The following is a 12733-nucleotide window of genomic DNA, read 5'->3' on the forward strand; positions in this document are numbered from 1 at the left end:
GGTAAAGACCTCTGGATCTGCGAGGATATAAGAGAACTGACATTGACGAGTGGAGGTGGCCGAGAGGCACGGCAATACCTTCTGCGGCGCGAGGGAATTGCTGAGAACAAAACTCTGGATGGAGTCTAATGCCTGGGGGCATTCACAAGAGTATTCCCAGGTTTTCACAAAGTGAGGACATTTGCGGCATCAGAATGTAAACGCGTTACAGTAAATACATTGCCCGGATCCCTGAGAGCAGTTTTGTAGGTATCGGCCCCAGAAGGGCAGCCTGAGTCGCCCGTCGCAGAGCCCTCCTAGCAGTCTGACTCCTAGCACCTAGGTCCAATGCCAGGGATCAGCTGTTAAGGAACTTTCTTTCATGCACTGTCAGGAGCTAGGAAATACCATTAACTTAAAGTCATTATTATTAAGATTATTACATTACGTGGGCCTGACAGTGTCGGGCACAGCACAAGAATTCCTTTTTCAGTGCACTTGTCAGTGCACAGAACTAGGAGTACTTCTGCTGAAGGTGAACACGTCTGAGTTCTGCCTTTTTTAAAAAACATATAAGCAATGAGGGAGTAAAAAAACAATTCACCAACCCCCACCTGCTACACGTCAATGAGGCATCCATTTTGCTAAGAATTTTAACCCTGAAATTTGCTGGGTCTTAATGAACCCTCCAGCTTGCTAAGCAGTGAGGAGGCCTGCAGTTTACAGAAGACGTACTTAAGGCCAGGCAGCGCCTCAGAATAATTCACATTTGCCTCAAAGCACTAGCCATGTGGACGGTCTATCATTCGCTGGTCCTGTTTACAGGACTATTGTCAGAGATGGAAAGGCTGTCAAGCACTTCGCTAGGTAGTCGAGGCAGGCGACACCTACTGAGAACCTCTGCAAATGCACACAGATGTGGAGGGTAAGCTGGATATATTGCATCTCACTATGAAACATGCGTCTCCTTACCTTCACCAGCATATCAGCCACATGCATGCACCGGGCATTCTCTGCGAAGACAGACGTTAACGCTTCAATGTACCAAGAGCCTCGCTTGGTGTTGCGCAGAGCTGCCGTGCCTTGACCAGGAAAGAAGAAAGGTCATTAACGGCCTAGCACAGGCAAAATATTGAGTAGGGGACTAAAGGAAATGCATGTTTGCTTAAATGACAGTTGTGATAACATGTGACAAACAAGAAACCACTGTTCAGGTCATGGTGGGTCTGCAAGCCCATGACAAACTGAATTAAAGTTCAGGGCTGGAGCTACGATCGCCTCCCGCCTCCTGCCTTGCCTGCAGCCTCGCTGCCTCTTGCCAGTTGTAGTGGAGCAGGTCACCAGCCTCACCTGCATCGCCCTGCCTACGGCTAGATATGGTGCAGCAGGTCACATGCTTCTCCCACATTCTTCCTACCTCTCACCAGCTGTAGTGCAGCCCCTCGTCTGTTCCTACACCTCCTACCTCTCACCAGCTGTAGTGCAGCCTATCGTCTGCTCCTACACCTCCTACCTCTCACCAGCTGTAGTGCAGCCTATCGTCTGCTCCTACCTCTCACCAGCTGTAGTGCAGCCTATTGACTGCTCCTACACCTCCTACCTCTCACTAGCTGTGGTGCAGCCTATCGTCTGCTCCGCTACACCTCCTACCTCTCACCAGCTGTAGTGCAGCATATCGTCTGCTCCTCTACACCTCCTGCCTCTCACCAGCTGTAGTGCAGCCTATCGTCTACTCCTCTACACCTCCTACCTCTCACCAGCTGTAGTGCAGCCTATCGTCTGCTCCTACACCTCCTACCTCTCACCAGCTGTAGTGCAGCCTATCGTCTGCTCCTACACCTCCTACCTCTCACCAGCTGTAGTGCAGCCTATCGTCTGCTCCTACCTCTCACCAGCTGTAGTGCAGCCTATCGACTGCTCCTACACCTCCTACCTCTCACCAGCTGTAGTGCAGCCTATCGTCTGCTCCTACCTCTCACCAGCTGTAGTGCAGCCTATCGTCTGCTCCTACCTCTCACTAGCTGTGGTGCAGCCTATCGTCTGCTCCGCTACACCTCCTACCTCTCACCAGCTGTAGTGCAGCCTATCGTCTGCTCCTACACCTCCTACCTCTCACCAGCTGTAGTGCAGCATATCGTCTGCTCCTCTACACCTCCTGCCTCTCACCAGCTGTAGTGCAGCCTATCGTCTACTCCTCTACACCTCCTACCTCTCACCAGCTGTAGTGCAGCCTATCGTCTGCTCCTACACCTCCTACCTCTCACCAGCTGTAGTGCTGCCTATCGCCTGCTCCTACACCTCCTACCTCTCACTAGCTGTGGTGCAGCCTATCGTCTGCTCCGCTACACCTCCTACCTCTCACCAGCTGTAGTGCAGCATATCGTCTGCTCCTCTACACCTCCTGCCTCTCACCAGCTGTAGTGCAGCCTATCATCTGCTCCTACACCTCCTACCTCTCACCAGCTGTAGTGCAGCCTATCGTCTCCTCCTACACCTCCTACCTCTCACCAGCTGTAGTGCAGCCTATCGTCTCCTCCTACACCTCCTACCTCTCACCAGCTGTAGTGCAGCCTATCGTCTGCTCCTACCTCTAACCAGCTGTAGTGCAGCCTATTGACTGCTCCTACACCTCCTACCTCTCACTAGCTGTGCTGCAGCCTATCGTCTGCTCCGCTACACCTCCTACCTCTCACCAGCTGTAGTGCAGCCTATCGTCTGCTCCTCTACACCTCCTGCCTCTCACCAGCTGTAGTGCAGCCTATCGTCTACTCCTCTACACCTCCTACCTCTCACCAGCTGTAGTGCAGCCTATCGTCTGCTCCTACACCTCCTACCTCTCACCAGCTGTAGTGCTGCCTATCGTCTGCTCCTACACCTCCTACCTCTCACCAGCTGTAGTGCAGCCTATCGTCTCCTCCTACACCTCCTACCTCTCACCAGCTGTAGTGCAGCCTATCGTCTGCTCCTCTACACCTCATACCTCTCTCCAGCTGTAGTGCAGCCTATCGTCTGCTCCTGCCTCTAACCAGCTGTAGTGCAGCCTATCGTCTACTCCTCTACACCTCCTACCTCTCACCAGCTGTAGTGCAGCCTATCGTCTGCTCCTACACCTCCTACCTCTCACCAGCTGTAGTGCTGCCTATCGTCTGCTCCTACACCTCCTACCTCTCACCAGCTGTAGTGCAGCCTATCGTCTGCTCCTCTACACCTCATACCTCTCTCCAGCTGTAGTGCAGCCTATCGTCTGCTCCTGCCTCTAACCAGCTGTAGTGCAGCCTATCGACTGCTCCTACACCTCCTACCTCTCACCAGCTGTAGTGCAGCCTATCGTCTGCTCCTACACCTCCTACCTCTCACCAGCTGTAGTGCAGCCTATCGTCTGCTCCTACACCTCCTACCTCTCACCAGCTGTAGTGCTGCCTATCGTCTGCTCCTACACCTCCTACCTCTCACCAGCTGTAGTGCAGCCTATCGCCTGCTCCTACACCTCCTACCCCTCACCAGCTGTAGTGCAGCCTATCGCCTGCTCCTACACCTCCTACCTCTCACCAGCTGTAGTGCAGCCTATCGTCTGCTCCGCTACACCTCCTACCTCTCACCAGCTGTAGTGCAGCATATTGTCTGCTCCTCTACACCTCCTGCCTCTCACCAGCTGTAGTGCAGCCTATCGTCTGCTCCTACACCTCCTACCTCTCACCAGCTGTAGTGCAGCCTATCGTCTGCTCCTACACCTCCTGCCTCTCACCAGCTGTAGTGCAGCCTATCGTCTGCTCCTCTACACCTCCTACCTCTCTCCAGATGGAGTGCAGCCTATCGTCTGCTCCTACACCTCCTACCCCTCACCAGCTGTAGTGCAGCCTATCGTCTGCTCCTCTACACCTCCTACCTCTCTCCAGATGGAGTGCAGCCTATCGTCTGCTCCTACACCTCCTACCCCTCACCAGCTGTAGTGCAGCCTATCGTCTGCTCCTCTACACCTCCTACCTCTCTCCAGATGGAGTGCAGCCTATCGTCTGCTCCTCTACACCTCCTGCCTCTCACCAGCTGTAGTGCAGCCTATCGTCTACTCCTCTACACCTCCTACCTCTCACCAGCTGTAGTGCAGCCTATCGTCTGCTCCTCTACACCTCCTACCTCTCTCCAGATGGAGTGCAGCCTATCGTCTGCTCCTACACCTCCTACCCCTCACCAGCTGTAGTGCAGCCTATCGTCTGCTCCTCTACACCTCCTACCTCTCTCCAGATGGAGTGCAGCCTATCGTCTCCTCCTACACCTCCTACCTCTCACCAGCTGTAGTGCAGCCTATCGTCTGCTCCTCTACACCTCATACCTCTCTCCAGCTGTAGTGCAGCCTATCGTCTGCTCCTGCCTCTAACCAGCTGTAGTGCAGCCTATCGTCTACTCCTCTACACCTCCTACCTCTCACCAGCTGTAGTGCAGCCTATCGTCTGCTCCTACACCTCCTACCTCTCACCAGCTGTAGTGCTGCCTATCGTCTGCTCCTACACCTCCTACCTCTCACCAGCTGTAGTGCAGCCTATCGTCTGCTCCTCTACACCTCATACCTCTCTCCAGCTGTAGTGCAGCCTATCGTCTGCTCCTGCCTCTAACCAGCTGTAGTGCAGCCTATCGACTGCTCCTACACCTCCTACCTCTCACCAGCTGTAGTGCAGCCTATCGTCTGCTCCTACACCTCCTACCTCTCACCAGCTGTAGTGCAGCCTATCGTCTGCTCCTACACCTCCTACCTCTCACCAGCTGTAGTGCTGCCTATCGTCTGCTCCTACACCTCCTACCTCTCACCAGCTGTAGTGCAGCCTATCGCCTGCTCCTACACCTCCTACCCCTCACCAGCTGTAGTGCAGCCTATCGCCTGCTCCTACACCTCCTACCTCTCACCAGCTGTAGTGCAGCCTATCGTCTGCTCCGCTACACCTCCTACCTCTCACCAGCTGTAGTGCAGCATATCGTCTGCTCCTCTACACCTCCTGCCTCTCACCAGCTGTAGTGCAGCCTATCGTCTGCTCCTACACCTCCTACCTCTCACCAGCTGTAGTGCAGCCTATCGTCTGCTCCTACACCTCCTGCCTCTCACCAGCTGTAGTGCAGCCTATCGTCTGCTCCTCTACACCTCCTACCTCTCTCCAGATGGAGTGCAGCCTATCGTCTGCTCCTACACCTCCTACCCCTCACCAGCTGTAGTGCAGCCTATCGTCTGCTCCTCTACACCTCCTACCTCTCTCCAGATGGAGTGCAGCCTATCGTCTGCTCCTACACCTCCTACCCCTCACCAGCTGTAGTGCAGCCTATCGTCTGCTCCTCTACACCTCCTACCTCTCACCAGCTGTAGTGCAGCCTATCGACTGCTCCTACACCTCCTACCTCTCACCAGCTGTAGTGCAGCCTATCGTCTGCTCCTCTACACCTCCTACCTCTCACCAGCTGTAGTGCAGCCTATCGACTGCTCCTACACCTCCTACCTCTCTCCAGATGGAGTGCAGCCTATCGTCTGCTCCTACACCTCCTACCTCTCACCAGCTGTAGTGCAGCCTATCGTCTGCTCCTCTACACCTCATACCTCTCTCCAGCTGTAGTGCAGCCTATCGTCTGCTCCTGCCTCTAACCAGCTGTAGTGCAGCCTATCGACTGCTCCTACACCTCCTACCTCTCACCAGCTGTAGTGCAGCCTATCGTCTGCTCCTACACCTCCTACCTCTCACCAGCTGTAGTGCAGCCTATCGTCTGCTCCTACACCTCCTACCTCTCACCAGCTGTAGTGCTGCCTATCGTCTGCTCCTACACCTCCTACCTCTCACCAGCTGTAGTGCAGCCTATCGCCTGCTCCTACACCTCCTACCCCTCACCAGCTGTAGTGCAGCCTATCGCCTGCTCCTACACCTCCTACCTCTCACCAGCTGTAGTGCAGCCTATCGTCTGCTCCGCTACACCTCCTACCTCTCACCAGCTGTAGTGCAGCATATCGTCTGCTCCTCTACACCTCCTGCCTCTCACCAGCTGTAGTGCAGCCTATCGTCTGCTCCTACACCTCCTACCTCTCACCAGCTGTAGTGCAGCCTATCGTCTGCTCCTACACCTCCTGCCTCTCACCAGCTGTAGTGCAGCCTATCGTCTGCTCCTCTACACCTCCTACCTCTCTCCAGATGGAGTGCAGCCTATCGTCTGCTCCTACACCTCCTACCCCTCACCAGCTGTAGTGCAGCCTATCGTCTGCTCCTCTACACCTCCTACCTCTCTCCAGATGGAGTGCAGCCTATCGTCTGCTCCTACACCTCCTACCCCTCACCAGCTGTAGTGCAGCCTATCGTCTGCTCCTCTACACCTCCTACCTCTCACCAGCTGTAGTGCAGCCTATCGACTGCTCCTACACCTCCTACCTCTCACCAGCTGTAGTGCAGCCTATCGTCTGCTCCTCTACACCTCCTACCTCTCACCAGCTGTAGTGCAGCCTATCGACTGCTCCTACACCTCCTACCTCTCTCCAGATGGAGTGCAGCCTATCGTCTGCTCCTACACCTCCTACCTCTCACCAACTGTAGTGCAGCCTATCGTCTGCTCCTACACCTCCTACCTCTCACCAGCTGTAGTGCAGCCTATCGTCTGCTCCTCTACACCTCCTACCTCTCACCAGCTGTAGTGCAGCCTATCGACTGCTCCTACACCTCCTACCTCTCTCCAGATGGAGTGCAGCCTATCGTCTGCTCCTACACCTCCTACCTCCCACCAGCTGTAATCTCTCCTACATTCTGTTTAGATGTTATTCTTACTCCTGGCATGTCTAGGGAACAGAGTGTTGGGAGCCAATTAAAATGGACATTACATAGGAGTACAAAAGCGGGCGATGAGCAGAAGAAGCAGAAAAGGGAAACAGGCGAAGGGGATGCGGGGAAACGGATAAAACGTAAACGGGGCAGCAGGCTCAAGGAGGTCTTTCCTCTGAGTGCTGCTGTCTTGTCCCCTGCTCTAGGCAGCACCGGATGATCAGTCTCATGGTGAAGAGAGATTCCAGACAAGCAGGGATTTTACTGGAGACCTGTCCATTTAAGGAATACGACCAGATACCGGGCCAATAATGTGGAAGTTAAAAATTAGCGATAAAAGGGACTGCGAAGAAAAGAAAAAAAACAAGGCAGAAATAAAACAGGAACAGCAAAGACACAGACTGAAAAAAGAGGAGGAAATGGCATGGAAAGAGGCTGAAAAGAACATTCGTATTCTAAGGAGGTGTGGAGATGGAATGCACAACGCCACGGCTGATAGAAGGAACAACTTGCAGATCCTGTGAGAGCCGTGTAGAAGTCATAAGTAATATGCATAAGGGCGGGGTACAAACAATGAACACCAGGATGGAGAAGGAATTCACAGACTAGGGAGAGACGACCCAGTACGTACCTTCGGTAACGCCTTTCCTGGTAGAGACGAACCACAGATTCTTCACCTTGTGAATTTCCTCAGGGGCCAGACTAGATCTGGAAAGGTTTTTAGCAATTTCCTCACACATCAAGAGATGTTGCAGTGCGGCTCTGCATCGGATCGTCCCCAGTTCGGATATGATGTTAGAGCCACTATACAGGCGCAGATATCCATTTCTTCCGCACTTCTGGCCATACCACCTGACTCGGTGCTATAAGAATCATATCCCACAGTGTGCAGCTCTTAAGAGTTGGCATCTTATTAATGAACAGTGAGTCTGATCCAGTGGATGGGGGCTGGGGTGAGGGTGGGTCTGTGAGAGACTGTGGTTAGATAGAGTCTCAATCAGAAAAGGCGTTACCGAAGATAAATAACTTGTTCTTAACTGCAGATACCTCACCTTGTGAACAGATACCAATGCAATAGCTCCTCTGGTGGGGAGTTTGTGGAATGGCTCAGATCAGGAACTGGTGCAGGACAGATCGGGCAAAGCGCCCATCTCACCAGCCTGGCCATCTAGAGATTAATGCTTCGTGAAGATGTGAAGAGATGCCCACGTTGCAGCCTAGCAAATGTTCAGAACTGGCACACCGTGCACCAGAGTGCTGGTAATAGCCTTTGCTCTGGTGGAAAGGCACGCAAGCCTTTGGAGGCTGTTTCATGGCTAGCCCACAGCAGCTCTTGATGTGCAAGAGAATCCTTCTCGAGCATCTGCTTTCTTAGTCCCAGAGAAACACTCCAATAGTTGGCCATCTGGTCAGTATCCTTTTGTTCGGGCTACACAGAAGCTAAGCAGCCTCCAAGGATCAAGGCAGTGGAGCCGTTCTCCCTCCTCGGAGGGATGAGGCGGTGCACAGAACAGAAACATGGTGGCAGAATGCACTATGCGGAAGGGTGCGACTGCATGGGCAGGAATGTTCGTGTTGTGTGGAGGACTAAGCTGGAACCACTGACAAGCCCTGAAGTTCATTCACTCCCCCGACTGATGTTATGGTGATGAGAAAAGTGGTGTTTATAGTCAGGAGGAGAAGGAGACAACTGTGGCTGGCTTCGAAGGGATCCCACTGCAGCACCACAAAGGGTGCACATGAAACATGTGAATGCGTCGCTTCAGAAAACGCATCACAACAGGAGACTTTGAAAGAGACGGCTAGGCTGGTAAAAGTAGGAAAGCCAAAAGGGCAAAAAGGTAACCCTTTTCTGCTGCCACTGCAAGGCCTTGTTGGGCTAAGAACAAACACAACAGCAGGACGTCCGTAAACTGTGCATCCAGGGCTTGCAATGTCTGAAGGAGCACCAAGCAAACATATTGGGGATGGACACCTCACTGTAAAGATGACTCCAACCACATCAGGAGGTTCATCACAGGCCAACAGCTGTTGCCACTCAATCGTTACGTAAGGAGGTGTGAGTTGTGCAGGCTTGGAGCAGGACTCGGCCCTTCACCTGTGACAGGAGACCCTTCTCAGAAGGCACCAGGGTCGGAGGCCTGGCGGTACCCTGGGCGTCAAACGACTCTGAACGTTCAACTGGCAGGTCGTCAGGACCTTAGGAGTTCTGCAACCTCAATGGGGATTGATTGCATGATTGGTCTCGGCAGAGAGAGCGCCTCCACACCTTCCACTTCAATTGGGTTCTGCTTCTACGACCTCTTCTGGCGTTCTGCGGGGGGAGCTCAGTCTGGCGCTTGCAGATGGCTCTGCCGTGCATTCTCGCTCAACTGGAACACAACTTAGTGTTGTGCAAGGCATCAGAGGCAAATATCTTGGGTTCTGTAACCAACATCTGATGATTAGAGACAACATATCTTGAATACTGTACTTTAGGACCCATAGCTGCACTCTGTACAAAGGTTTTTTGAGGGAAAAAGTGTCAGAAGACAGAACCACCAGACTCGGGTCCACGCTGGAAAGAGCAGAAAGAAAGGAGTGATGTCAGTGCCTGTAGCTGGCACATCTACGGCGTGGGACACATCCGGTGCGGGCAGCATGATGCTTAAAAGTGTTCGGATCCAGCCTGTCCCCGGGGGACATTCATGAGGTGAAGAATCTGCAGAATGTGGATACATTTAGCAGAGGTACATGGCATGCAAAAAGGAGGGTGGACAGGAAATTCACAGACAACTGAGGGATCCAGAATAGACCCAGTGACGGAAAAAAGAAGTCGGAAAGGGGATTCAGAGTACGTAGAGACAGGGAATGTATACCGAAAAGTTGGCTATGGGATGCATAAAACCATGGCTGGGGAGGAAAGGGGTTCACCTTTCAAGCAGGCGTATCCACAGATCATGTCTGAGCGAGTTGGAAGTCGCACTCGTAGGCTCTCTTGCTTGCCAGCATCTGTCTCCTCACAGCCAGGTGAGTCCGAGCGCCCTTTGCCATCCTGCTGGTCGACCCCAGGATCGGTTTCCTCTGGATGAAGACAAGTGACAAGCTCACATTACACCACAAAGATGCTGGGAAGTGCAGGGGATGAAATAAAGGCATTACAACAACATGTTGATTTTGCTGCTAGGTGTCTGGTACAGATTCACATGTGCTAGAAGGGAGCACGACCTGCAGCTCGGTGTCTGGTAGGGATTCACATGTGTTTAGAAAGGAGAGAGGGAGCTCTGCAGTTTGGTGTCTGGTAGAGATTCACATGTGTTTAGAAAGGAGAGAGGGAGCTCTGCAGTTTGGTGTCTGGTAGAGATTCACATCTGTTTCGAAGGGAGGGAGCTCCGCAGTTAGGTGTCTGGTAGAGATTCACGTGTGTTTAGAAGGGAGGTATCTTTGCAGTTAGGTGTCTGGTAGAGATTTACTTGTGTTTAGAAGGGAGGGAGATCTGCAGTTTGGTGTCTGGTAGAGATTCATGTGTTTAGAAGGGAGGGAGATCTGCAGTTTGGTGTCTGGTAGAGATTCACAAGTGTTTAGAAGGGAGGGAGATCTGCAGTTTGGTGTCTGGTAGAGATTCACATGAGTTTAGAAGGGAGAGAGGGAGCTCTGCAGTTTGATGTCTGGTACAGATACACATGTGTTCAGAAGGGAGGGAGCTCTGCAGTTTGGTGTCTGGTACAGATTCACATGTGTTTAGAAGAGAGGGAGCTCTGCAGTTTGGTGTCTGGTACAGATTCACAGGTGTTTAGAAGGGGCTCTACAGTTTGGTGTCTGGTAGCGATTCACATGTGTTTAGAAGGGGTGGGGCTCTACAGTTTGGTGTTTGGTAGAGATTCATCGGTGTTTAGAAGGGAGAGAGGGAGCTCTGCAGTTTGGTTTCTGGTAGAGATCCACATGTGTTTAGAAGGGGTGGGGCTCTACAGTTTGGTGTCTGGTAGAGATTCACATGTGTTTAGAAGGGGTGAGGCTCTGCAGTTAGGTGTCTGGTAGAGATTCAGTTCTGTTTAGAAGGGGAGCTCTGCAGTTTGGTGTCTGGTAGAGATTCACGGGTGTTTAGAAGGGAGAGAGAGAGCTCTGCAGTTTGGTGTCTGGTAGAGATTCACATGTGTTTAGAAGGGGTGGGGCTCTACAGTTTGGTGTCTGGTAGAGATTCACATGTTTTTAGAAGGGTGGACCTCTGTAGTTTTGTGTCTGGTAGAGATGCACAGATGTTTGGGAGGGAGATCTGCAATTGGTGTCTGGTACAGATTCACATGTGCAGGAGCTCTACAGTTTGGTGTCTGTTACAGATTCACATGTGTTTAGAAGGGGTGAGGCTCTACAGTTTGGTGTCTGGTAAAGATTCACATGTGTTTAGAAGGGAGGGAGATCTGCAATTAGGTGTCTGGTATAGATTCACATGTGCAGGAGCTATACAGTTTGGTGTCTGTTACAGATTCACATGTGTTTAGAAGGGGTGAGGCTCTACAGTTTGGTGTCCTGTAGAGATTCACATGTGTTTAGAAGGGGAGCTCTGCAGTTTGGTTTCTGGTAGAGATTCACGTGTTTAGAAGGGAGAGAGAGAGCTCTGCAGTTTGGTGTCTGGTAGAGATTCACATGTGTTTAGAAGGGAGGGAGATATGCAATTGGTGTCTGGTACAGATTCACATGTGCAAGAGCTCTACAGTTGGGTGTCTGTTACAGATTCACATGTGTTTAGAAGGGGTGAGGCTCTACAGTTTGGTGTCCTGTAGAGATTCACATGTGTTTAGAAGGGGAGCTCTGCAGTTTGGTTTCTGGTAGAGATTCACATGTTTAGAAGGGAGAGAGAGAGCTTTGCAGTTTGGTGTCTGGTAGAGATTCACATGTGTTTAGAAGGGAGGGAGCTCTGCAGTTAGGTGTCTGTTTCATAGTCACGTTCTACAGAACATTGGGATATCAGTGACTGGCTACAGGCCTCAGTCTTGATGTGAAAACAAGTAAGGGCAACCTGATAACCCCTTACGAGCTTGGGAACAGTATACACAGAGAGAAATTGCCAAGAAGGGGGTCATTTACAGAGTGTGAAATTCAATTATTCTATAGTGTTACTTAGACATCTGAAATAGACATATAGAATCAATCAATAAATTAATCGAGATACAAAATGTCAACAGAGCAAAACAAAAAGAAAGAACACAGGCGAACAAAAGTTAGAGAATTTTAAAAAATCGAGCACTTAAACAAGCAAATGGATGTGGGGTACAAAACTGACAACATTACTCGTGGTAACTCAAGATGGAATTTCTTTGGTATAGTGAATCAGCAAATGAGTGATTAAATCAGGAAATGAGGGAGTAAATAGTGAAATAAGTAGGCAAACTACCAGCTTGTGAGAGTTATCTGTCCGCTCATCTCTCGATTTACTTGCTCCTACCGGATGAGCCACCAGACCATAGAAACTGCTTCTTGGGCTGCCTCGAGGTCTGGGGAGCAAAGCAAACCGCTATGGAATGATCTTCTTGGAGGAGGGACTGGAGGTGAGACCACGAGCCACCTTCTCAGGAAGGGACGAGTCTTGCTTGACCTTCCTGAGCCTCGTCTTCGACTTACGCGAAGTCTTGGACCACAACAATGACCTTTCGTGGAACTGGTCCTCTGCCCTGACTTCTTGCTCGCTTTTGCGTTCCCAGATTGCCTTTGGATTTACAAGGATTCACTCTTTGCATGGCTTTGGGTCTTGGCGTAAACACTAAAGACACACCTTGGGAGATCCGTCGCAGACATCTGTTTGCAACAGTCCCTATAAGGTTTAAACCCTGTAGTTTTAGGAGAGGACTTGTTCATTGTACACTGGAAAAAAATGAATTTTGAAGGAAATAAATTGTCAACTGACGAGAAAAAAGTTGTAAGCTAATTCCAGATCTGTGTACGCAGGCAGGGAAAGAGAAACTGCCATCAGCCAACAGCCGTAGCACTTATATGTGGCT

General features: G+C 51.4%; 1 protein-coding gene across 1 annotated transcript in view; it reads right to left on the reverse strand.

The window, feature by feature from the left end:
* CASP2 (caspase 2) overlaps nucleotides 1–12733 on the reverse strand; it is a 224650-nt gene that overhangs the window by 45037 nt on the left and 166880 nt on the right. The window contains exons 9-10 of the mRNA XM_069242657.1: nucleotides 9672–9821; nucleotides 952–1061 (exon numbers count right to left, since the gene is read on the reverse strand). Of these exons, the coding sequence (XP_069098758.1) occupies nucleotides 952–1061; nucleotides 9672–9821 (260 nt within the window). The remainder of the gene's footprint in view (nucleotides 1–951; nucleotides 1062–9671; nucleotides 9822–12733) is intronic.

The sequence above is a fragment of the Pleurodeles waltl genome, chromosome 7 (genome assembly GCF_031143425.1).
Source record: "Pleurodeles waltl isolate 20211129_DDA chromosome 7, aPleWal1.hap1.20221129, whole genome shotgun sequence".
In the NCBI taxonomy this organism is placed as follows: Eukaryota; Metazoa; Chordata; class Amphibia; order Caudata; family Salamandridae; genus Pleurodeles; species Pleurodeles waltl.